Raw genomic sequence first — 27,190 nt, 5'->3', positions numbered from 1 at the left:
GTTTATTCATTGTGACTACCTCTCCGTTTACTGTGGTTCTCAGAGTTACTATTCACTGTGAGACACTGCAAGCTCTGCTACTCTACTAAAGCAGGTAATAAAGTCCAAGTAGCAAGTTAGGTTATTAACCAGTTCACTTTTAACATTTTATTTATTTATTTATTGAAGTGCAGTTGATGTACAATTTATATGTTACAGGTGTATAATATAGTGATTCACAATTTTTAAAAGTTATACTCCATTTATAGTTATCATAAAATATTTGCCATATTCCCCATGTTGTATAATATATTCTTGTAGCTTATTTTATACCTAATAGTTTGTACTTCTTAATCTCCTACCCTTCACTGCCCCTCCCTGCTTCCCTCTCCACATTGGTAACCACTAGTTTGGGCTCTATGTCTGTGAATCTGCTTATTTTTTGTTATATTCACTAATTCATTGTATTTTTTAGATTCCACATATAAGTGCTATCATACAGTATTTGTCTTTCTCTGTCTGTAACCAGTTCACTTTATTTATTTATTTATTTTTGTGGTACGCGGGCCTCTCATTGTTGTGGCCTCTCCCGTTGCGGAGCACAGGCTCTGGACGCGCAGGCTCAGCGGCCATGGCTCACGGGCCCAGCCGCTCCGCGGCACGTGGGATCTTCCCGGACCGGGGCACGAACCCGTGTCCCCTGCATCGGCAGGCGGACTCTCAACCACTGCGCCACCAGGGAAGCCCACCAGTTCACTTTTAATGTTTTTCTTTAGGCGAATAATTTGGTCAAAGCCACCTTAGACTTTTATGGTCAGGTCAGTTTCTTGGTAAACAATGGAGGAGGCCAGTTCTTCTCTCCTTCTGAACACATCAGTTCAAAGGGGTGGAATGCTGTGATTGAAACCAACCTGACGGGCACCTTCTACATGTGCGAAGCAGGCAAGTGTGATCAATCATCCAAGAAGTCCAAGTGTCTTTATGTAAAGATCATAGAGAATCCAGAAATTGTTATGGGCTCAGAAGCTCCATGTCATAAACACCTACTGCCCTGATTTAACTTATATACAACATAGCGATGCAAATTGCTGCATTTCTGGGTAGTAATTCGGCAACATTTATAAAATACAAATACTGTTTGATCTGTCACTTTTATTTCTAGGAAGTTATCATGTAAAAATTATTCAGAATTTGTACAAAGATATTGCTACAAAGTGCTTCATAACATAAAGGAAGACTCCACACGTATTTTGGTTTTAAGAAATGAATCTGTTAAATCTATTACAAGGACCTATTAATTAATTCAGTGAAATCTTCAGGGAGAGTACGAGTCCACATTTTTTATGACTAATAATTAGCACACATGCATAGTCTTTAGATTAAAGCTTATGTTTCATAGGTGGTAATACTCAACCCTGAAGTTGGGTAACTGAAGAGTTCCCTTACAAACTATCCAAGACATTTTTATGCTGAAATGTGGAACGAGTATAATTCTGAACCACAGGGTCGTCACCCTAACATGGGTTAGGCTTTATATTCTTTTTTTTTTTTTTTTGCGGTACGCGGGCCTCTCACTATTGTGGCCTCTCCCGCTGCGGAGCACAGGCTCTGGACGCGCAGGCTCAATGGCCATGGCTCACGGGCCCAGCCGCTCCGCGGCATGTGGGATCTTCCCGGACCGGGGCACGAACCCGTGTCCCCTGCATCGGCAGGTGGACTCTCAACCACTGCGCCACCAGGGAAGCCCCATGGCTTTATATTCTTAGTATCTCTAAATCAAAGGTCTTGCAGACACTTCCAGCCTCATCTTTATTCAACTGGTAGTATACAGTTCTGTATTAATTGTGATACAGGATGAGCTGCTGAAGTGTAGAGATCCATAAAAAAGAGGAGCTTGAATAAGATAGTTGACTTCTCCCTCACATAAAAACTCAAGGTATATAGTCCAGGGATAGTATGGTAGTTCCATAATCATTAGGGAATAAGGATCCTACTTCTTGCTTTACTATCTTTGACATATGGTTTCCATCCCATGGTCCAAAATGGCTGCTCCAGTTCCTGTCATTGTAACTGCATTCCAGACAGTAGGAATGAGGAAAAATGTAATACTCACTCTTTCTTTTTAACAGCACCATCTGGAAGTGGCGCCATTACATTCACTGACATTCATCATCAGCTAGGACTCAGTTAAACGATCATACCTACCTATAAGGGATACTGGGAAATAGAATCTTTAGGTGAGTAGCTATGTGCCTAAGTACAAATTCAATTTCTATGTAAGAAGAGGAGAATGAGTATTAGGAGGTAGCTTGTAGTCTCTAACCCACCCTTCATAGCTCAGCACTTCAACACCTTCCAGCACTCAAGTCAACAGTCTCTTACCAACCTGAGGTTCCTTGCCAACAGCCATTAATTAGAAATCTGCAGAGTCTAGATTCAGTTATGATTTTTATTAGCCAGAATTGAATTAAAGAATACAGGGCCTCGAGTTTTTGTTTTGTTTTGTTTTTACTTTAAACAATGGGACTTAGCTTTTGGTTTTGAAAACAAGGAATATGAAACATACATTTTTCTGTACCATAATAATAACAGTGAAAAACTGAAAACCATTTAAATATCCTAGAGTAAAATATTAGTTGAGTGAAGTTTTATATATCTACAGGATAGAGTACTATGCAGCCACTAAAAATATAGGTATAAAAATATACCTCTCAATATGAAAAGATATTCCCAGACATCGAGTGAAAAGCAGGTTGTAAAACATTCTATCCAGCATGATCACATTTCTGCAAAAAACAGTATATACTTATATATGGCTGTATATGAATAGACATAATTCTGAAGGAGTTTATACCAAAATACTGACATATTATCTCTGGGAGGTAAAATTACATATTATTTTCATCTTTTTTGCATATTTGCTTTTTCTAGTTTTTCTAAAATGAACATGTATTTTTTATGTAATTAAAATGATTTAAGTCATGACTGCCCTGAAGTTCCAGGTTTTTCAACTTGTACTCTTTGACACAATATGCTATTGTTAAAGACTTGTGGGAACATCCACATATAAATTACTGGTGAATTTAGACTTTCCTATAGCCTTTAATTATTCATTTTACTAATATAGGAATTTCTTTCTCCCAGTTTATTTTTAGAAACCTCTTGAATGTGTGAAAAAGTTAAAGAAATAATACAATGAACTCCTATTAGGCATACCTCGTTTTATTATGTTTTGCTTTATTGCACATCGAGCAAGTCTGCCAGCACTGTTTTTCTAACAGCATTTGCTTACTTTGTGTCTCTGTGTCATATTTAGGTAATTATCGCAATATTTCAAATTTTTATTATATTTGTTATGATGATTTGTGGTCAGTGATCTTTGATGTTACTATTGCAAAAAGATTACGACCTGCTGAAGGCTCAAATGATGGTTAGCACTTTTTAGCAATAAAATATTTAAAAATTAAGGTTGTACATTATTTTTTTATACATAATGCTATCGCACATTTCATAGACTATAGTTTAGTGTAAACATAATTTTTATATGCACTGGGAAACAAAAAAATTTTATTAATTCACTGTATTGCAATATTACTTTATTGTGGTGGTCTGGAACTGATCCTGCCGAAATCTCCGAGCTGTGTCTGTATACCTTTCATTTAGATTCACCAAGTGCTAACATTTTGCTGCATTTGCATTCTCTCTCTGTGTCTTTCCCCCTGTCTTCCTCCCTCCCATCTCTGGAGCTCGTTTAGGCGGTGCTCTGAATCCCCTCTCCTCACGCACCCCGAAACAATTGTCTTCTTGCCTCTTCGGCAGGTCCAGACTTTCCCAGACTCCCTCCCGGCCAGCTGTGGTGCACTAGCCCCTTCAGGCTGTGTTCACGCCGCCAACCCCAGTCCTCTGCCTGCGCTCCGACCTCCGAAGCCCGAGCCTCAGCTCCCAGCCCCTGCCCGTCCCGGTGGGCGAGCGGACAAGCCTTTTGGGCTGGTGAGTGCTGGTAGGCACAGGTCCTCTGTGCGGGAATCTCTCCGCTTTGCCCTCCGAACCCCTGTGGCTGTGCTCTCCTCTGCGGCCCCGAAGCTACCCACCTCCGCCACCCGCAGTCTCCGCCCGCGAAGGGGCTTCCTAGTGTGTGGAGATCTTTCCTCCTTCACAGCTCCCTCCCACTGGTGCAGGTCCCGTCCCTATTCTTTTGTGTCTGTTTTTTCTTTTTTCTTTTGCCCTACCCAGGTACGTGGGGAATTTCTTGCCTTTTGGGAAGTCTGAGGTCTTCTGCCAGCATTCAGTAGGTGTTCTGTAGGAGTTGTTCCACATGTAGATGTATTTCTGATGTATTTGTGGGGAGGAAGGTGATCTCCACGTCTTACTTCTCCGCCATCTTGAAGGTCCCCCCCTCCCCGAAAGTCCCACTTCTATGTTTTTTAGCTGATACTCTTCCATAAAAAGACTTTTAGTTACACCACAACCATCACTTCTCCCTATATATGTTATTACTATTATTAACTTTCTTAGTATACCACTATGGAATCAAGGATTTCTTTTCAAATTCATTGTTTCAAATGCACACATTGTCTCAAATTTAATAGAAATTTGTGTTTCTATGTTTCGCTATTACAAATAATTCTGTGATGAATAACATTGTAAATATTTGTTTCATATTTGTGGAGGTATATATTTAGGGTATATCCGGGAAGTTGGACCGCTGGGTGAAGAGTAAATGCATCCTGTTAGGCATTTGCAAGTTTCTTTGTTTTTCGGCTGCGCTGTGTGGCATGTGGGATCTTAGTTCCCCAACCAGGGATGGAACCCATGCCCCCTGCACTGGGAGTGTGGAGTCTTAACCACTGGACTGCTGGGGAGGTCCCTGCAAGTTTCTTTGCATTTTGCACTCCATCGTCAATGAATGAGAATGCCTGTTCCTCACAGCCTCACCAAAAATGTGTCTTGTCAATTTCTGGACAACTCTGATGGGCAAGAAATGATATCCCAGTGCAGCATCTTTTCATTTGTTGAAAGGCTACCTGTATATCTCTTCTGTGTGTGTGTTTGAATTGTATTGCTGTCTTTGCACGTGTTTCTCTGGGGTTCTGATCATTTTCTGACATTGTCAGTGTCGTCTAAGAATAGTCCAATTTCCATTACAATCTGTGCAGAGGAGCTTAGACTGACCTGCTGATCTTTTGGGTCATTGTCAATAATTACAAGGGCAAGAGATGGGCCAAAAAGCAACTCATATCTCCCATGGAGAGAGGATTCATGGCCCAAATGCCTATCAGTGAGTGACTGAATAAACAGATCATGGTATGTATGTATAATGTGCTACTCAGAAATGAAAGGGAGTGAACTATTGATTCATGCAGCAATGTGGATAAATCTGAAAATAATTATTCTGAGTGAAAGAAGCCAGATAGAAAAGAGCATGTATGTATGATTTCATTTATATGTTTAAGTCCTAGAAGCATTGAAAAAAAATTGTTAGTGCTAGATTCACTGAGAGTTAGATATTATTCTGCCTCCTATTCATAAATTACGGGAAGAAAATGAAGCGGTGTGACAGCCTTTAGGGTGGTTTATCGCTCATAATCTCTTCCTTCACACAGTGTAAGACATTTCAAATCATATCTGATACACAAATAAGGCCTTAGTATTTCAGAAGATTTTCTCAGTGAAAGAATGGCTGTGAGACGTTATTCAGATGGCAAAATGAAATCTCATGGAACTCCTAGTCTAGATAAATGCCCTTCCTTCTCTTCTGGGCTTTTGCTTCAGAAAAGTGGCTGGAACAATGCCTCATGCGACATAGTCACCATCCTGCCGCTGAATCGTCCACCATCTGTTCTGTTTTGATGGGGGTCACTTTTTTCTCCTGGAAGGGGAGTTTTTACAAACCTCGTGGTCCATTCAGGCATCTCATCCACCTGGACCTCCCAGTAATGCTAGCCGGAATCAAATCCTTCAGAACCCAGGACTACTGGATAAGCCGTAAATCTCTCTGGATAAACTCTGCTTTTTCCTCACAAATGTCCCCAATTTTTTTTTAATCCTCAGAGACAGAGAGATTAGGATGTGCTGTTTCAAGATCCAGAGTAACTTTCAGTTTCTGTGTAATTCTCTGCAGTGCCAAATACTGCAGAGGAAGGCCGTCTCCTTCCTTCCTTATGGAACGAACAGAGAGCTGGGTGCTTCAGGCTTTCACACCTGTCATGGGTGGTCTCGACATCCGGCAGCACTTTCCCTTCTGACATCACACTCTTCTCTGCCAACTTCTTTAGTAGATCTTTGAGTGTGGAGATGTAGTCTGAAAATGTTATTGTGTCTGCATTGAGTTTGTATTAAATGTCCTTCTCGGCTAACCTTGAGAACTGTGTAGGGGAGGATAAATAATTTTCTCTCTGCCCTTCTGAGCTCTTAGCTGAGACTCCTGTAATAAAAGACAGATGAACAGGAGAAAAACAAATGGAAGTTTATTCACACGTATACCTCATGTATACATGGGAGGTACCCAGGGAAAAATAAGCAACTGCCTGTCGTGGCTTCCAATTCAGGATTAAGTACTATCTTAATAGGGAAAGGGGAGAGGGGATATAGGCCTCTTGCGGTGGGGAGTATATGATTTTTAGGAAAGATGAATGGGTCCTTTGAAGAATGGATGAGAGGTATGAGAGTTGGTGACAAAGTTTGTCCGCATGTGGTGTCGACATCTAGTCTCCCGTCATGTGACAACAGTCAGCCTTCCCTGGTTGATGAGACTCCCAGGGAGGGGATTTATGGCACTACGCTCCTTTTAGCCGATGAGGGGGGTTCAGAGAAAGCCTCTCTTTGCATTTGCTGTGTTTCAAGTGCCCACAGCTGAAAATAATCAATATACCATCGCAGCAGCACATTCGGGTGGCATCCCACTCCATTCAACGGCCTCTAGCTCACATTCAACAAACTGGTCCAGGTGCTCAAATTCAGAGAGTAATTTCTGTCTCTGATTTTCCAACTCCCTCTCTCTCCCCCTCCCTCCATCCCCCCCCACCCCAATCCTAGTAGTTTTCTTTCTTGGGTGGCTGTTTCTGAACACCTGCCACTTTCTTCTTCAGGGGCTCTAGGTCACTGCTGAGCCTTTTCCTATGATGAGAGGCAGGACCTCATATGGTGGCCCTGGTGGTCAGGGGATGAGTGCAAGGGGACAAACACCTCTAGGTTCTCCTCACAGAAACTTGCCCAAACTCGACTATGTTTCCTGCATATGCTCATCTGTTCTGCCCCCGCCTCTTGCTCCTGGTGATGTGAAGCTGTGTGTTCACCGTCGTGTCATCCTGTCCAGCTGGGCATTACTCCAGAAGGGCCCCTCCTAGCATTGGTGGCAAGCAAGGAAACCTGTCCTATAAATCCACCCGGGACTGTTGGATGCAGAGTGGCACAAGTGGTGGCCACGTTTGATGGTGATGAGGTTGCTCAGGTAATTCTGGCAGATGGAGCGGTTGGTTTCTGCCTGGAGTCCTGCCAGGGCTTTTGCAGCCAACATGGGGACTGAGGGAGACTTTCTTCAGGAAAATGGGGCTATGGAGGTACTCTCTAGTGAGGGGTGGGTACACCCCCAGATCTCACATACTTGGTTCTGAGGACCTTTTAATTAGAAATTCTAAGCCATAATATGTCTATACCTTTTTGCACCATATGGATACAGACCTAAGTATTTGAACCTCTTCTCTGGAAACATATTAAAATTAATTTAAATTTTTTTATGTCTAGAAATTCTGTTGATACTGTTGCTAGCCTGAAGTATGAATTTCGTATCCCTTATTATCTAAAATTGATTAAAAAAATAACCACACTTGTAACCCTCAAAATTACCAGTTTGTTTGTTTTCTTCCGTAATTAGAAGTTCTTCAAAATATTCCTCTTATGCACATGATGGTTTGGGGGATCTTATGTGGGCCTTGACTTACGTGAGATTTGTTTGACTATCAGATAGTTGTGGTTTTGCTTTAATATTGAAGGACCTGGTTCTTTCTTATGGTTCAGACAGGGACTCATAACAAGAACATTGTTGTGGGACTCTGACAGGTCATTGGTACACCTATCAATTTAGTTAAGGGAGACATACTCAACAGAAGCTGATTGTCATGTTTGTATTTTGTCTTTTAAAGGCATAGTGGAGCTGCCAGAGAAGGTGTTTACAACCTCACCAAATCCTTAGCGGTGGAATGGGCCAGCAGTGGAATAAGGATCAATTGTGTTGCCCCTGTAGGTAAATGTTCAATACGAAAGCTGTTGACAAATTGTGTTCTTCTGATTCCATTTGTGTTGTTAATAGAGGTATTTGTTAATATGCATGTACACTAGAAAAGATTGGCTTTTAAAAATAGATAAAACCAAAAAGAAGTATTCTTTGATTTACAACCAGATTGTCAAGAAGGTTAAGTTAAGCCAATGATTCTCACTCCTGGCTGTGTATTAGAATCATCTGTGAAATAAAAAAATAGTGGTATATAAGCTTGACTCCAAACTATGGAATCCAGGTGTTGGTATTTTTTTAAGCTGATTCAATTGCACAGAGAAGGAAATTCAAGTTCACCGTGAAGGGTGAGAATCGCTGCCTTAAAGAATGAATTTTTCTAGATTATCTTGTTATTTCTTGGTATATCATTAATGCTTTATTAGGAGAGAGAGAAACTTAAAGTCAAAGTTCTAGGAAGGAATTTCCAGTTGAAGATCAACTATAAGTCAAGGGGAAATTTCTCTGAAACATAATGTAAATGATAGGGAGGGCTTCCCTGGTGGTGCAGTGGTTGAGAGTCCGCCTGCCAATGCAGGGGATACGGGTTCGTGCCCCAGTCCGGGAAGAGCCCACATGCCGTGGAGCAGCTGGGCCCGTGAGCCATGGCCGCTGAGCCTGCGCATCCGGAGCCTGTGCTCCGCAACGGGAGAGGCCACAGCAGTGAGAGGCCCGTGTACCGCAAAAAAAAAAAAAAAAAAAAAAGATAGAGAAAAAAATAACAGTTTGTTCAGCTTTAAACACTGTCATATTATGTGAAGTAAGACATACCTTAAGCTTCCTTGGGGATTACATATTGGCCATGTACTCCAAGAGAGATAATAAATGAAACATCTCACACATCCTGCAAAACTCAGCTCAAATTCATTTCTCTGTGATGATTCCTGGTCATTGCTAAGATAGTAATCATCCCTCAATCTGAAACTCTGTAATATCTGGGGGGTATTACCTATGATCTATCTATATAGTATTCATAGATATTGTTATCTATGCTACTCAGTGGGAACTAAGCATGAACTGACTTGTAGATGTTAGAGAAATCTCATCTCTAACAAATGCAGGTTCCTAGCCAGAAACTTCACATACCTTCAATGCTTTGGGGCTGACATTACCTTATCTACCTTACTCTCAAATATTTATAGAGTAAATTAGATATAGTTCCATTCTGAATGTTGATACTTTGGAATACTGGCCTCCAAATGTGTATTTCTTGATAACCTTTAATGATGTGTTTGTGTTATAAGCACAATACTAAAGTCAGGTTTGTCCTCCACAGATGTTTTTAGGTTTAATGTCTAAACCTTAATACTACTGGAAGATTCCATCCTCTTTATTTATTTATTTTTAAAATTTATTTATTTATTTATTTTTGGCTTCGTTGTGTCTTTGTTGCTGCGTGCGGGCTTTCTCTAGTGGTGGCGAGCAGTGGTTACTCTTCATTGCAGGGCGCGGGCTTCTCATTGTGGTGGCTTCTCTTGTTGCAGAACACCAGCTCTAGGTGTGCGGGCTTCATTGGTTGTGGCTTGCGGGCTCAGTAGTTGTGGCTTGCGGGCTCTAGAGCTCAGGCTCAGTAGTTGTGGTGCACGGGCTTAGTTGCTCTGCGGCATGTGGGATCTTCCCAGACCAGGGATCAAACCCGTTTCCCCTGCATTGGCAGGCGGATTCTTAACCATTGTGCCACTAGGGAAGTCCCAATTCTATCCTCTTAAATAAAAGGTTACAAATTGTTTAATTGGAAACCGGTATATTACCCCAGTATTGTTTGGAGTAATTAATACTGCCAAGTTTCTACATCTTACTCTCATCCCTCCTGTTTCCTCCCCTTCTAATAACCTCTGCTGTATATAATTATAAGCCAGTAATAAATAGCTTTATCCTGTGTTAAACAGTTTTTGAGTAATTTTTTTGGCTTTATAAACCATTGAAAGCTACTGAAAGCTGAATAAGAGAATTCTTAAACAATTAAAATTTATTTGTATTGGATTTAAATTTTTTATTTGTGATTTTTCTCTAGGTAAGAAGCCATGAAAATATTGCATTTTCTAAGTCCTGTTTAACCATAGGCCAGTTTTCCATTGTAAAACATAGAAGCCTTAGTGGGAGGTAAAATAGACTCCCCTGACCCATTGTTCCCAGTTAAGGGCTTCTCTGATCTACTCGTATGATTATGCTTTCAGAAACCAAGTCTTTTCTGAAAAAATCTCGAGCTTGGCTGGTTATTATGCGAGGGGAGGTCACAAAGTGAGCATTCAGATAATCCTTTTGAGTAGTGGTTGACTGTACTTCTTTGACCATTTTGAGAAAAATTAATATTAGAAATGTTAACTTGTGTATTAAACTTAAACAACTTGGTATTGGATGACAGACTGCCTTGTTGTCTTTACAATTAAAATTTAATTTTATGTACTTTATTTTTTCCTGTTTTATTTTAAACATAGGGAATCATTTATTCCCAGACTACTTTTAACAACCATGGTCATTTGGCAAAAGACTTATTTGAAGGGTACTTTCAGAAAATCCCAGCTAAAAGACTGGGAGGTGATGAGGAGGAGGAGGTGATGTATATATCTAAGGAGGAGGTGGTGATATATCTAACATTGAGGAGGTGATGTATATATCTAACATTGGTTGGAGTTACTTTGTTTTATACTTTGGAGACTGGTAATATTTTGGTGTCCTTTTTAAATAGTCTGGTTGGCTAATAGAGAAGATTGCTCCCATGCTATGAAGCCATTTCCACTGTTCCTTCTGGCTCCCAGGAATCCTATCCTGATGGTGCTTTGAATACTCACAGTAGCATTTATTCAGGAGTGAATGCAGTGTGGATTAAGAGCAGCATGTTTTTATTGTTTCATTGTACTTTTCAGCTACTTTGTTTTATCACGTGGCATTTATGATACACAGAAACGTAAGCAAGTCAGACAATTATGACAAAATGAAGTTCCATACACGATTTCTGTAAGGTGGCCAGTATTAAGTATGTAAAAATCAATAGCTTTCTTAAATGCCAGCAAAATCAGTCTTAAATTGTAATTTTTTTTTAAAAAAGGAGATCTTTTCCACAATAATAATAAAAACGAAAATACCCGGAGTAAACTTAACTCTAAATGAAAAAATGTTTATTACTGAAGAACAGAAAAAAAAGACCAGAATAAACACAGACATGTTACATTCCTCAATGGAGAGGCTCAATTTGACTAAAAACAAGTTTCCTTAAATCAGTGTATACATTTAATATATTTTTGGAATTAATATACTGATTCTAAAGTTTGTCTTGAAAAATATTTATACCAAAACTGCCAAAAATGTTTTGAAAAAGAATAATGAGGGGATTTGACCCTCCTGCTACCAAAACGTACTATAAAACTATTATTTATCACATCGGGGGCTGGTACTAGAAGAGGTTAAAATTAGTGGAACAGAATGGACTCTCGTATCAGTACCATATATATACGGGGAGTTTATAGGAAAAGTAGCATTTCAAATCTGCAAGGAAAGGATAGACCATTCAGCAAAAGTCTTGCAGCAATTGGCTGTTCCTTTAGAAAATAGAGCCCCCTGTCTCATATCACACGCAAAATGATTTTCAGGTATATTTAAGTGCTAAATATAAAAGCAAAGCCATAAAACTCTTAGAGGAAAATGTGTTCTAATTCCTAGAGCTAGCTTTCATTATCAGTTTGATGTATATCTTTCCAAAATTTTACTGTGCATGCTCAAAAATATTTTTATTTACAGACTGTTTTACGAAAGTGGGGTTCTACTGTATGTTTTCTGCCACTCGCTATGGATGTAGCATAGTATATTTAATTAGACCCTATTGTTGCACATTGCGATTCTATTTATATTTTTTATACTTCAGTAATTCTGCAGTGAACATCCTTCAATGTAGTCATGCACTCTTGGGTGAGGAGGTAACTTTCTAGAAGCAGAATTCCTGAACTAAAATTGACTTGTATATTAAATTTTAGAAGATACTGTTAAATCCAACATTTGATGAGCGATTTTGAGTAAGGTGCTTGGATTTTTATCCTGAAAACTGAGAATGATTTTTAAAGACTTTAAATCAAGGGAATGATCTAACTAAATTTTTGTTTTGGAGAGAACACTCCTTCTATTTTATGAACTATATTGCCTATATTTACTGTATTAAAAATTGAAATTGAGAAATTTAAGAAATATTTATGAATTCATTTAAAATCATCTTAATAAAGGCATTACATGCTATGAATAATATTTTTACTGAAAAATAGCTACATTTTAAAATACAAAAGCAAACTTTGTTTTGCATTTGTTTTACACTTTTTACAAATGGCTTAATAGAAAACAGCTGGACTCACATCTGCTTCTGCATTCAGTCTGTTGCAATATGTTGTTTCGGTTAAAGCATGTGAAGCAAATCTGGCTTTGTGCCAGTTGGAGAAGGGAGGAGTATTTCAATAGCCTTTTTGGGTAATTGTGGATATTCTTCTTTGATACTCAACAAGTGGCAGTTTCTTTCTTTTTTTTTTTTGCGGTACGCGGGCCTCACTGTTGTGGCATCTCCCGTTGCGGAGCACACGCTCCAGACGCGCATGCTCAGTGGCCATGGCTCACGGGCCCAGCCGCTCTGCGGCATGTGGGATCTTCACGGACCGGGGCACGAACCCGTGTCCCCTGCATCGGCAGGCAGACTCTCAACCACTGTGCCACCAGGGAAGCCCCAAGTGGCAGTTTCTTAAAGATTAATTGCAATGTGGAATCTGAAACCATGTCAGTGAACTTTTTTACTCTGTTACATTAAAATTCCTTGGTATTCCTTGCACTTTTACTGGGTCTTTCACCCATAGATGATTTTGTAACATCAGACATTGGTCTTTTGGAAAATATGGGTTCACTGAACTACAGACATCTTCTAAATGTTGACACACAATTCATGATACAGTATCAAAAGTTCACATTTGTTAATATCACCACCAATCTCTTCTGAAAAATCTTTAAGTATTAGAAAACTGTCAAACTCACAGTGACATGTACAACTTTTCCAAAATTCTAGTTTTCACGTGAAAGCTCAAATCTTGTCATTGACAAACACTGTCAGTTGTTTTCAGCTGCTTGAAGTGGCAGTCTCGGTTCATTTTTTGAAAAAAATGTCTGCCAACTACCCAAGTGTGAATAACTGTAGCTTGTTAGTCATTCTTTCAAGTAAAGAATGATGTTTTGTGAAAAAAGTGACTAGTTCGGTTCGTAGCTCAAGCACATGTTCTTTTCCCTGAGACAACCTTTATCCTTCCATGTGCAGCACAAGAGCTGAAGGTGTGATTCTCACCTCGTCACACAGGATATTAAAAAGACATGTACTCAGTAGTTGAGATTAATATGATTAATAATTTTCAGTGCTCATCGAGGACATCTGAAAGTGAAAGACACTTCCTCCCACCGGGAGTGCTTGCTGGTGACGTATATCATGACTGCTAGTATAATGATCACCACTTCACGTTCGTGCTGAGGCTGCAGCCATTTTTCCCATCACGGCTTTGGCACCATTAGGACAAATGTCAACACAGTGAAAAAGATAGATAAGGACTCAGTATGGTTATGAAAACAGTTTTGACCTCGCAAATCCCCTGAAAAGGTCTTAGATATGCCCAGGGTTTTGCCAACCGTGCTGTGACTAACGTAGGTAATACCTTCAAAAAGTTTGCTTGTAAGGGGAAGAAGAGGTGATGAATTGCCATGAGTTGCAGAATAAAGAGAGCGTTTCAGCCTCTGCTTGACAGGGTCCTAGCATCCCGAGCTCGTGTTTCCAAGCTACTCTGATTGCCCCAGCTAATCACCAACGCCCTTTTTGGGGGCAGAACTTTCACAACAGGCTATTGGTGAACTGCTTATCAGTGAGTTGTCTTCTTTTCAGTGACAGTTCCTGGGACTGAGTCAGGAGGGTCAGTGTAGCTGTAGTTTTAAAAGGAACTGCCAGGGCTTCTGCGGTGCCCTCAACGTCTCTTAGAAGGGAGCGCAGCACTTGGCAGGCCCTTCAGACGGTTTATACTTACCCTGTACACTCATTTTACAAACTAAGAAATCAAGAGCCAGTGAGGTTCAGTAATTTGCCTAAGGCCATACTCAGGTCATGGTACTAGGATTCAAACCCAAGTCTACTTATTATTGCAGCCCTATTTACAATAGCCAGGACATGGAAACAACTTAAATGTCCAATGACAGATGAATGGATAAAGAAGATGTGGTACATATATACAATAGAATATCACTCAGACATAAAAAGGAACAAAATTGGGTCATTTGTAGAGACGTGGATGGACCTAGAGTCTGTCACACTGAGTGAAGTAAGTCAGAAAGAGAAAAACAAATATTGTATGTTAACGCATATATGTGGAATCTAGAAAAACGGTACAGATGAACCCTATTTGCAGGGCAGGAATAGAGACATAGATGTAGAGAACGGACATGTGGACACGGGGGTGGGGGGAAGAGGAGGGTGGGACGAATTGGGAGATTAGAATTGATGTATGTACACTACCAAGCATGAAATAGATAGCTAGCGGGAACCTGCTATAAAGCACAGGAAGCTCAGCTTGGTGCTCTGTGACGACCTAGATGGGTGGGATGGGGGGCTGGGAGGGAGGGCCAAGAGGGAGGGGATATAGGTATACATACAGCTGATTCACTTCATTGTACAGCAAAAATGAACAGCAATTGTAAAGCAATTATACTCCAATAAAAATAAATAAATAATAAAATAAAACCCCTGTGATCTTTAATAAACAGAGCTGAAAGTAAACAGATAACTGAGCTAAAAGAGGTGTTACCCACATAGATGACGTGGATACAAGTTGCTAGGCTCCTGTAGTGTTTATTGATTGATAACATGCCCGATTTAGTACTTCAAGTTCATCTGTCAAATGGATTCCATTAAAATGAAAGTTAGGAAGAATCTATCTGAAGGTATTATAATAGTGCTCCATTTGGTAATTATAAACATTTTTTTAGTTCATTTTACCTGCATGTTGAGTTCCAAAAGTAAATCAGGTGTCATGAATATTTATGTCTTTTATTAATACCTCACAGGTAGTTTCAGTCCAATTCAGTATTATTTAATGGTGCCTAGTCTGTTGGCAAAACACTGTATTGAGAGCTAGGCAATGAAAAATCCCTTTATTTGAGGGGGAGAGGTGCAAAAAGATTCTTTCCCTCTGTCAGCATTTATTAAGTAGTTATTTTATGCTAAACACCGCCAAAGGATGGAGCCACTGCTCAATATTGAAACAAAACTCAGCACAAAACCACATTTATTGCTGGTCAGCCACAGTCTCTTGGAGTAGACTCTTGAGGCTTTTTATTCGCCCCCCCTTGGGGGGAAGTATGGTTTTAGAGATTTGCAGACTTCTAGAAGCCATGGTTACTTGGGTGAGAGGGTTGTTGTTTGGCTGACACTCAGAAAGGAGCTTATTGGACTGAGTCTTCCGGATTGGCTAACTTGCAGAGTCCAAGAGCTCTCACTGATTGGTTGACTAACAAAACGTGTTCTCAGGGCGAGTTGTCATTGATTGATTACACAGGGTAAAACTAGTTCTGATGGCCACCTGTTACTAGGCCCCATCAGCCCTTCCCCAGGAATATGGGAATTTATAAATTATTAATTCTATACTAACTGTGTCCAATAGAAATGTGATAATCGTCACATATGTAATGTTAAACTTCATAATAGCCACATTAGGAAAAGTTTTAAAAAGAAGTGAAATTAGTTTTAGAAATATATTTTATTTAACCCAATATATCTAAAGCATTATCATTTTAACATGTAATCATTATAAAAATTATTTATGAGGTTATTTTACCTTCTTCTTTCCGTACCAAGTCTTCAAAATCTGATGTGTGGTTTTACACTTACAGCACATCTCAATTCAGACGAGCGGTATGGAAATGCTTTGGTTGTGTCATGTGGCCAGTGGCCTCCATTTTCGACAGTGCCATCCTATAATAGCTGCTGGGGATACAAGGATGGAGAGAAGGCTATGCTTCCCTCCAGGGTCTCAGAGTCTCAAAGAGGCAGGGCCATGTAAACAAACATGTTATAGTGCTCTGTGCAGGCCCAGGACTGGGGTGAGGCAAGCAAGGTACAAACACAATATTTAAGGACCCACTTGCTCTCAGGGTTGCATAGGTGCAGGGTCTGCCCCCAGGGTGAGCACCTCCTTAACTGCTGCACCCTTGACCCCAAACACCTTGTTAGCCTCACCCTAGTCCCAGGGCAACCTGATCAAATGGCAGATTCTGGGGCCCTAACTCTAGAGCTTCCAATTCAGGCAATCTCAAGTAGGGTCTTGGAATCTGGAGTTTCAGTAAGCACCCCTAGGGATTCTAATGCAGGGGTTTAAGATCACCCTTTGAGAAACTCTGCCTGTGCCAGCAGCCTCATGTGAGAGTTCCTTTACATCCAGTGAAATAATTTCTGTCTTTCTCTTTGGTTTTGGAAGTAGATGTTGCTAAACTCATCAATTACCTATCTGCACTTTTCGGGGCTGCAGTGGGATTCTCAGGTCCCTCTGGTAGAAAGCTCTGAGTTGCTGGGCTTTGGGCCTAGAAGGACCATGGACTAAACAAACTAGAAAGCCAGTTTATTGTTATACAGACACAATGACTATTTCAGCGAGAAAACTATAAAAGGCATGTGGTGGTGTTGAAAACAATGAGGATTGTGGGGGCTTCCCTGGTGGCGCAGTGGTTGAGAGTCCGCCTACCGATGCAGGGGACACGGGTTCATGCCCCAGTCCGGGAAGATCCCACATGCCGCGGAGCGGCTGGGCCCGTGAGCCATGGCCGCTGAGCCTGCGCATCCGGAGCCTGTGCTCCGCAACGGGAGAGGCCACAACAGTGAGAGGCCTGCGTACCGCAAAAACAAAAGCAAAAACAATGAGGAATGTGCAAAGAACTGAATTATTTGAGATGGGAGAGAGCAGACACTGAGCACTGCGTTCACTTTTGGCTACTTCACATTGTGTAGTTCGTTTGACTCTGTCCAAGGCTCTTTTTATCTTGCCTTCACCCTAGTCACGTACCTAATTTTAATGATGCTCAAATAGAAAAAGGCGTCTGTCTATGCACCTTCAGGTTATAGCACACACAGACTGGCATTCTAGGCTGTAGGAGTCAAGATACAGACCTGTAACTTCAGATGCGTTTACTCGGGAATGTGAAACAGCCCAAAATGAGGAGTATCTGATGTTTCGTATACATGTGTGTGCTTCCGTCTCCACCTTGGTGTGCTTCCTGCTGTCTCCTGCAGCTTCCTTTATCACCGGACACTTGGTGGATGTGGATGGGGGCCAGTCTCTGTACACACACTCATTTGAGATACCAGGTGAGCAGTTGAGAAATGAGTAGTCACTCACTTTACACCTTCTTCTGTTCAGGTTTTCAAAAGTTCTTTAGGTACTTAAGAGATAAGCTTTTTTTTTTCTTGTAGAACATCAAAAATGTACAAAATATTTATAGTCATCATATGATTTTTTTTTTTTTTTGCGGTACGCAGGCCTCTCACTGCTGCGGCCTCTCCCGCTGCGGAGCACAGGCTCTGGACGCGCAGGCTCAGCGGCCATGGCTCACGGGCCCAGGTGCTCCGCGGCATGTGGGATCCTCCTGGACCGAGGCACGAACCCGCGTTCCCTGCATCGGCAGGCAGACCCTCAACCACTGCACCACCAGGGAAGCCCATCATATGATTTTTAAAGGCAGTGTTCCTAGTCCAGAAAATATCTGAATATATTATAGCACACAGCTTTACATATTAAAAAAGTTGTTTGTGTGTGCATAGGCTGGTAAATTTTAACCTTGAAAAATACTCTCAATATGAGTATATACGTACAAGGAAGAGATAGAACGGAGGCAAGAAGGTGTCATACTTTTGAGAGTGAACTTCTCTTTGTTTCTCCAGTAAGTGGCTTGTGTATCTGAGCGGAAGAATCAGACCTGTTAGGTGGGGAGGGATGATATGGTGCTATTTTATACTATCTTTGCGTTATAGATTGAATGAAACCATATGAATTTGCCGTGTTCATTCATTTTTGATGTACAAAACAGCGGTTTTATAAGACTCATCCAAATGTAGATATTAGACACAAATATCTGTGTGTGTGTGTTTATCTTATGGCTGGACCATAGAACTTGGGGGTTGGAAGGGTCCTAAAAAATCTGTCCAGCATCCTGATTTAACAAATGACAAGACACATCCATGGATTCAAGGCATGTCCAAGCTAATCACTCCCAAAATGTAGAAAAGAATATGAAATTCAAATGTGTTTGAACTGTTGCTAAAGATAGTTGATTAAATGGCTGCTAGTGAATTAAAATGTGGTTGATGTAACATATGTGTACTTGAATTTAACATCAGGGACCTACTCTTTTCAACCTACTCTTTTATGTGCTAATAGTCTTATCAAGGGTTCAGACCTTCTTTGCATTAATCACTGATTAGTTTGGATCTGTAATATTACTTATTATTTTCCCCTCCCGTATATTTCTTTACTAATAGCACCAGTGTGGTGACGTGCATAAGATACTGTGGCTTTAAGGATCTCATTTGGAAACACAGAAATGCCTACATGGTTATACAGTATTGTTTTCTGATAGTATTTAATGTAGCAAGGGTGGGGGGAAAATCTTTCCACTTCCCTCACCAGTGGAGTTGAGTCAGTATTTGTTAAAGTGAGGTACATCGTTTTTCCTTTTTAAAGAAGAAAAAAAAACTCGAGGTGAGTGCTTCTCCAGGCCTCCAGTGAAATGGTTTTCTTTTGTAATTCTAACACAGTTTTTTCATCAGTACAAAAAACAGGTTTTAAGTTTTTGAAGAAAGCAGCCACACCCATCTTTTAAGAATATACTGCCCCCAAATAATGAGCAGGCATAGTCAGCCTTTCCTTCTAAAGTTTTCTGTAAGATTGCTAGCCCTGCAGTGAGAATGCCTGGGATGGAAGCTTGGCTATACCCTTATTAGCTGATGTTCTTGGGAAAATTCATTTCTGGAAGCCTTCATGTTCTTTTCTATAAAGTGAGGTCCCTTATAGTATTCATTTCATCAGCTGTTGGGAAGATTAGATTAGTTAATGCATGTTTAAAGTCCTGTGTCAGATAGGATGCTTTTAGCTACAACTCAAACTGGCTTAAGCAATGAAGGAATTTATTGTCTCAAATAACAGGTGAGACTTGACTCTGCAGCTCAGTGATCTCATCAAGGGCATTTTTTTTCCTTTTCCCTCTGTTTTTGCTGCTATGATGTTGGCCATATTGTAAGATGCACTCTCCTGGTAGCAGGATGGCTGCCTGCTGCACCTGCAGCTACAGGCTTCTTTGTTCACATCCACCTGGACAGAGACAGAGGGGAGGGAATGACTTTGTCTCAGCATTTCTAACCAAATTCTGAGACTCCCTCTGCTTGGGACCAGCTTATGCAAGTGTCCATCCTCAACCACTAACCCCAGCCAGGGGAACAGAGTGCACTTATGACTTAGATCAGTCATTGATCTGAGTAGGGTCACTTCCCCAGAACCTCATGGTTTTCTAAATGGAAACTGAGGCTGTTGGAGAGAGGAGATGGGAGACTGGCTGCTGGGGGTGTGGGCAACTCTAAGTGTCTGGTACAAAGTAAGCATGTTTTAGAAGATGTTATTATTAAGGACGTAAGATTGAATGTCTACATTATGTCCAGCACTGTACATAGGAATCACATTAACTCTCTCAACTTTAACAGATAGATGTTGTTATCCCCTTTAATAGATGAGGAAACTGAGGCACAGGAAGAGTAACTTCTCCAAATCTGTAGAAGTAACTTCTACAAAAGCTACTAAGTGGCGGAGATGGGATTCAAATTGAGGTTTTTTTCAAAACCTTTGCCATTCGTCCCAGTAATTTCTTTTTTCTTGCTGAGAAAAGGGGTGAACCAGGGAAAATGACAAAATGGTTTGGTGGAAACTAAGAGGACTAGTGAGGTTAATAGATTTGCGTCTGACCTGAGGTTTTCCACTTACTTAACAGATCATGACAACTGGCCTGAGGGCGTAGGGGACCTTTCTTTTTTCAAAAGGATTAAAGAGTCTTCTAAGCAAAGAGGCAAGCTCTAGGCTAAGGAAACATGGAAGTGTCCTTTGTCGCCAAATACCTTAACATCTCAACAATGCACTTCTATACTTTACAGGAACATATAATCTGTATGGAAAACTTACATTCTGATTTTTTAATGTTATCAATTACATCTATGCAAAAACTATTCCTGAAATAAATGCATTTTTAAGTCCCAACCAATGCCCTTTAGCTTGTGATCAAAAAAATTTTTAGGAATGGAAGTTAACATACTTTATGATTATACTTTTTATTTCTAAGAATGGTATTTGAAAAGTGAAATATTTCAAATTAATGATAGGGGTATCATGACCTCCCAAAAGGATATAATATTTAATTGTAAAGGTAGGCAGTAAATCTAAATTGTGGCATCATTATGATTTTTACAACAGAAATATACAAAGAATCATCTTTGGTGGCAGATATAATACTTTTGGATCAGTAAAGCTTTATGTAATTATTGCTGTGTGGTTTGTTCATGAAGCCAATTTTGTGTAAACCCTCTTAATTAAAAAGAAAAATAAAGTCACAAGTAGTATTTTTTGCAGTGCTTGATATGTGTCTTGATTTCTTAGCCAAAGATTCCTCTTTCTCCATGTTTCTCTTTTTTACGCAAAAAAATTTTTTTATTTAAAATTTATGCAGTTGTATTAGGGTTCTGCTTTCTTCCTTCAGTTTATCCTTTCTGGCAATCAGTCCCGATTTATGACGTGCCACCTACAAACTATGTATGTTCATTTCTCCTCTTAATCAAACCTCTTTAAAGAGACTTATTCCCTCTTGAAGTGAAGCAGTTTCTTTATCAGTAACAGTCAGTTCAAAGTATATGATTGACCAAGCTCTGGGGTGGGGGGCCCAGAATCTGTAATTTTTGCAGCATCCCAAGCAGGTCTGGGACTAGGATGAGGCCAATGAGCTGCCTTGGGCCCCATGTAAGGAGGTGCTCACTCCCAGAAGGGAACAAGTGCAAGGCCACCCTTGAGAGTGAGCCCATGTTCACTTAAACGTTGTTCTCATTCTGTGAATGTGGAAAGATCAGAAATCTTCCTTTCCTCATAGACTACATTTTAACAGTAGCCTTCTGGAGATGATAACATCACAGCTTCTAAGAATTACAAGCCACAGCTTCTAAGAATTACAAGCTTCTAAGAATTACAACCTGTGGCCCTGGCACAGGTTGGTGTGGAAGATGGAAGAAGCAGGGCTTGCTTTTCAAATTGCTTCGTGTTGGTGACTGCTGACAACCCCTTATATCTCCATAGGTTGACATTTGCTTATTTCTGTTTAAGACATGGAGGCTGCCCTACGTAGCACTAAACTCAGCTCCAGCTCCTTATTAGATCTTCTTGTTCGACTGTCACTGTACAGCTGGTCATTATCTGTGCTCTAGAAATATAAGTCTGCTCTCCAGGATTTCTGTGTGTGTCATAATAATGTCTTGTCAATAATGTTCTTCTGCTACTGCACTTGGTAAATTTTGCTGTAGATTGGATGTTCCTGAATAGCCTGACTCATTCATTCAGCTAATAGTTTGGAGCCCCTACTATGTGCTCAGCGTTATGGTGGGAGTCGGGTGTTCAGTAGTGAAAAAAAATATGCACAGAAATTTAAAATTCCCAAATAATCTTTTTTTGTTTTATTTATTTACTTTTATTGAAGTATAGTTGATTTACAATGTTGTGTTAGTTTCAGGTATACAGCAAAGCAATTCAGTTTCATACACACACACACACACACACACACACACATATCCTTTTTCAGATTCTTTTTCCACTATAGGTTATTGTCAGATATTGAATATATACTAGTGTGTATCTGTTAATTCCAGACTCCTAATTTATCCCCGCCTTTCCCCTTTGGTAACCATAAATTTGTTTTCTGTGTCTCTTTCTGTTTTGTAAATAGGTTCATTTGTATCATTTTTTAAGATTCTACATGTAAGTGATATCATATGATATTTGTCTTTCTCTGTCTGACTTATTTCATTTAGTATGGTAATCTCTAGGTCCGTCCATGTTGCTGCAAATGGCATTATTTCATTCTTTTTTATGGCTGAGGAGTATTCTGTTGTATATATGTACCGCATCTTCTTTATCCATTCATCTATTGATGGACATTTAGGTTGCTTCCATGTCTTGGCTATTGTAAATAGTGCTGCTATGAACATTGGTGTATATGTATCTTTTCGAATTAGAGTCTTCATCTTTTCCAGATATATGTCCAGGTGTGGGATTGCTGAATCATATGGCAGCTCTCTTTTTAGTTGTTTTAAAGAATCTCCATACTATTTTCCATAGTGGCTACACCAATTTACATTTCCACTAGCAGGATAGGAGGATTCCCTTTCTCCTCTCCAGCATAGAATTCCCCATTATTTTAGGTGCTACAGAGGATAAGGTCATGGTACTAAAGGCATATAACAGGAAGAAAAAGACATCTTGAGAAAAACAAAAGCAATTCTATAATCATGTTAAAAGAGGTTGTTGATAAGGTGACCTTTGTCGCCCCCTTCCACACACACTGCTCTTTTGGTTCGTGGCTTGTGTTAGTTCAGGTCCTCAGAGAAGAAGATGCCAGGGAAGAGTAAGATGTGCTTGAGACTTCTGGGGAATGTGCCCATGGAGCGTAAAGGGCAGGGAGCCTGAGAAGGCATCCACAGCCTTCAGACTGTGATGGAGTCTGAGACTTGTAAAAGACGGAGGAAGAGGGCTTCCCTGGTGGCGCAGTGGTTGAGAGTCCACCTGCCGATGCAGGGGACACGGGTTCGTACCCCGGTCTGGGAAGATCCCACATGCTGCAGAGCGGCTGGGCCCGTGAGCCATGGCTGTTGAGCCTGCGCGTCCGGAGCCTGTGCTTCGCAACGGGAGAGGCCACAACAGTGAGAGGCCCGCGTACCGCAAAAAAAAAAAAAAAAGGAGGAAGAGAGGAATGGGCAGGAAACACCTTGGACTGTAGCCACGGTTGCCACACGTGCGCGAACACAGTCACAGTGGGGCAAAAGGGTATCAGGAGGCATTCAGTGGGTCACCTGGTTCCCTGTCCCTCCCTGTCCCCACTGTAGAAGAGCAGCTCTGACTCCTTCTGCCAGTGATGGCAACTCCTTTTCTCACCAGCTAGTACCTGGTCACAGGGAGTCTAAAGTGCCCTAGAATCAGACACAGTTTAGTTTAATGGAACCTTGCTGTGTCCCTTGACAAGAGGTGCCCCTTTGCGACAAGGACCTCCAATGCCACAGAGCCCAGAATTGCAGGGATGGGGAGGACAGAGTCCCATGGTGGATCTTAGGGAGCGATGGCAAGTAGAGCCACTCCCTCTTCCACTCCTCGGTTCCCAGCGTGTTCCCAAAGCCAATGGGGACACGCGTCCTGAAGAACAGTACTCCATCCTTTCAGATGGTGGGTGGCACCTCAGCTGTGCCTTGGCTGTTGTAGTCCTCTGTGAGGCTGGCTGCTTCTCGAAATGTGGGGTGTGACACAATCAATGGTTCCATGATCCACTCTGATCACCTGGTTGGATGCTGGGGCACAGGATTCCACACCTGTGGATCCCATCTTATATAAGCTCCTAGACAGCAGTGATGTCTGAGTTCCTGTGAACAGGAAAGGCAAACTCTTACCTGGAATGGTATCTATCACTTCTCTCACTGTAAGGTGTGACACAGATACTATGCAATCATTTGAACAGGGAAAGTTTAATATAAAGAATTATTAACTCTAACAGGGGATTGGCTAGTAGGAAGTAAAGAGAACTTTAAAGGATACAGGAATAGTAGACAGAAGGAGTAGCTATACAGGGCTGATAGAAAGAGAATTGCCCATCCACGCACCCCTCCACCCAAGGGCTGAGGGAGGGCATGGCTGTGGTTCACTGGATGGCAGAGAAGTCACTCATCATCTGTGGTGCTCTGCTGGTGGAATTTGCTAGAAATCTTCCCTCTAGGGTGCCGGGGGGCAGCTGCTGCAGCTGCTGGCCAAGGTGCACTGCTGCCTGGGGGCTGCCAGGTGGCGGGCAGTACAGGAGTCAAGAAGCAAAACCCTTTTCCTCCCGCGTCTCTCCATCGCCCTCTACTGACAAAGCTTTGGTGCTAGCTGGCAAAGGAGGAGCTACGTAAAGGGCCTGGATCCATTTTCAAGGAGCAGAGAAGCAATACATCCATAACTGGCTCACTTGTCGACTTGCCGTCCAGCAGCGCTTGTTCACCACAAGGAATGTGCCATCTCGGTGCTCAGCGTTGGTCTCTGTGCGGACAGATTGGACATTCAGAGGCAGCACTAACTATATGGGCCTTGAGTAATGGGGGTTACATGCTGGATTTCTGCTTTCCTCCATCCCTGAGCCCATGGTGCCAGTTCTGCGGTGGCCGATGAGGAAGCCCGAGCAACACTGACGGGCTGAGTCTTCTTTTCTGCTTGGTTGTTCTGTGCCTCTTCCGTGGTGGATGCCTTCTGGGGAGTATTACTGTGTGAGACAGAAATAAACACGTTGTGCCCACTCCTCTGTGTTTATCCGTATGTCTCTACCTCAGACCCCCTGGTTTCCAATCTTTCAGTCCTTTTCCTTCCAGGTTCTTGGCCAAAGAACCAGACCTTGGGCCACTGTGCAGGAATCTGTACATTCTCACCTTGGGCTTCCTTTTTTCCAGTGTGGATACCAGCTGCACTGCCTGCAGACTGCCTCTGAGAAAGATTCTTCCCACTCCACTGTCTTACAGGGCCACCCCTGAATGTGGCTATAATGAAGTTCTGACAATGGTGAAGGAGAGAGGGAAGGAAGGAGGCCTGGGTAGGAAGAGTCTCAGACTGCCGCACAGTCGGAGGAAGGGTCCACCAGGCTGACGCATCCGCTGCCCAAGTTTTGGGGCCAAAGTCACCCATTGGTCTCTCAGGAATGGGTGTGAATTAACAGCTTAGCTGTGCTCAGTCTAGGTGGGAGCAGCCCAAGGGCAAATGCAGTGGTGGATCCACCGGTGCCGCAGCTGGAGCTGTCAGTCAGCTCTGTTCCCCATGGCAGGAGATGTAAACAGTGCATTTTCATGGCTGCCACGGGGCTAGATGCTGTACCTGTGAAAGTTACCATTGGCCACATTTGTTTTGGGTTTTTTTTTTTTTTTTGAATGTTTGAATTTTATTTTATTTTTTTATACAGCAGGTTCTTATTAGTCACCAATTTTATATACATCAGTGTATACATGTCAATCCCAATCGCCCAGTTCATCACACCACCAACCCCACCCCCCCACGGCTTTCCCCCCTTGGTGTCCATAGGTTTGTTCTCTACATCTGTGTCTCTATTTCTGCCCTGCAAACCAGTTCATCTGTATCATTTTTCTAGGTTCCACATATATGCGTTAATATGCGATATTTGTTTTTCTCTTTCTGACTTACTTTACTCTGTATGACAGTCTCTAGATTCATCCATGCCTCTACAAATGACCCAATTTCATTCCTTTTTATGGCTGAGTAATATTCCATTGTATATATGTACCACATCTTCTTTATCCATTCGTCTGTCGATGGGCATTTAGGTTGCTTCCATGACCTGGCTATTGTAAATAGTGCTGCAATGAACATTGGGGTGCATGTGTCTTTTTGAATTATGGTTTTCTCTGGGTATATGCCCAGTAGTGGGATTGCTGGATCATATGGTAATTCTATTTTTAGTTTTTTAAGGAACCTCCATACTGTTCTCCACAGTGGCTGTATCAATTTATATTCCCACCAACAGTGCAAGAGGGTTCCCTTTTCTCCACACCCTCTCCAGCATTTGTTGTTTGTAGACTTTCTGATGATGCCCATTCTAACTGGTGTGAGGTGATACCTCATTGTAGTTTTGATTTGCATTTCTCTAATAATTAGTGACGTTGAGCAGCTTTTCATGTGCTTCTTGGCCATCTGTATGTCTTCTTTGGAGAAATGTCTATTTAGGTCTTCTGCCCATTTTTGGATTGGGTTGTTTGTTTCTTTAATATTGAGCTGCATGAGCTGTTTATATATTTTGGAGATTAATCCTTTGTCTGTTGATTCGTTTGCAAATATTTTCTCCCATTCTGAGGATTGTCTTTTCGTCTTGTTTATGCAGAGCTCTTGGTGAGCTCTCTCTTTCCATGAGTTATAGATTTTAGGGTCTGCTGGAGTCCCAACTGCCTGGGTTCAAATCCCAGCTTCTACCACTTACTTGCTCTTGTGACAGCTTTGAGACAATTGAGGAATTTGAATATGGATTGGGTATTAGTAGGTAATGTCAGAGAATTACTGGTCATTTTGTTAGATGTGCTAATGGCATGGCAGTTACATTTTTCTAAAATACCTTTACCCATTAGGGAAGAAATGTTGGTATTGGGATTTGCCTTAAAATACTCCAGTTTAGAAAAAAATGGTGGTGGTGGGGGGAAGCAGGTGAAACCACATTGGAAGCGTGGTAATAATTGTTTAAGCAAGGTGGCAGATACATTATATGTTATATGGCTAATCCTACTGTGCTCTCTACCTTTGGATAAGTTTAGAAATTCCCAAAATAAAAAAATTATAAAATAAAAATGGTCTCATTAATTACTTGGGTAGAGGGTAACATGGACAAGAGTTAGTCAGTTATAAATAAAGGTTATTTGGGAGAAACAGGAGGGAATTTGCACCGGACAGCCAGTGGTTATGGGAGTACACAGGTGTGGCAGAGGGCGTGGAAGCTCAGATTCAATATGGAATATGTATTTAGTGGTACAAAGCCATTGCTTCTTAAACTGAATTCTGCCCTGCAGACCCTGGACATAACCCACATGCTCCTGGCCAGCCTCCCACACTGGCTTAGTCAATATTACCAATTAGTCAGCTCCAG

At 41.3% G+C, this 27,190-nt stretch overlaps 1 protein-coding gene across 1 annotated transcript in view; it reads left to right on the top strand.

Moving 5' to 3' along the window:
- Window positions 1-21,929, top strand: part of PECR (peroxisomal trans-2-enoyl-CoA reductase) — a 31,262-nt gene extending 9,333 nt beyond the window's left edge. Inside the window, exons 4-10 of the mRNA XM_049712193.1 lie at window positions 756-1,027; window positions 1,484-1,502; window positions 3,848-3,969; window positions 8,121-8,217; window positions 10,687-10,797; window positions 17,495-17,606; window positions 20,276-21,929. Coding sequence (XP_049568150.1) covers window positions 756-1,027; window positions 1,484-1,502; window positions 3,848-3,969; window positions 8,121-8,217; window positions 10,687-10,797; window positions 17,495-17,606; window positions 20,276-20,361 — 819 coding nt within the window. The 3' untranslated portion in view covers window positions 20,362-21,929. The remainder of the gene's footprint in view (window positions 1-755; window positions 1,028-1,483; window positions 1,503-3,847; window positions 3,970-8,120; window positions 8,218-10,686; window positions 10,798-17,494; window positions 17,607-20,275) is intronic.
- The last annotated feature ends 5,261 nt before the right edge of the window (window positions 21,930-27,190 follow it).

The sequence above is a fragment of the Orcinus orca genome, chromosome 7 (genome assembly GCF_937001465.1).
Source record: "Orcinus orca chromosome 7, mOrcOrc1.1, whole genome shotgun sequence".
Lineage (NCBI taxonomy): Eukaryota > Metazoa > Chordata > Mammalia > Artiodactyla > Delphinidae > Orcinus > Orcinus orca.
The sequence above is the reverse complement of the archived record's forward strand: the minus strand, read 5'-3'. Positions and strand labels throughout refer to the sequence as shown.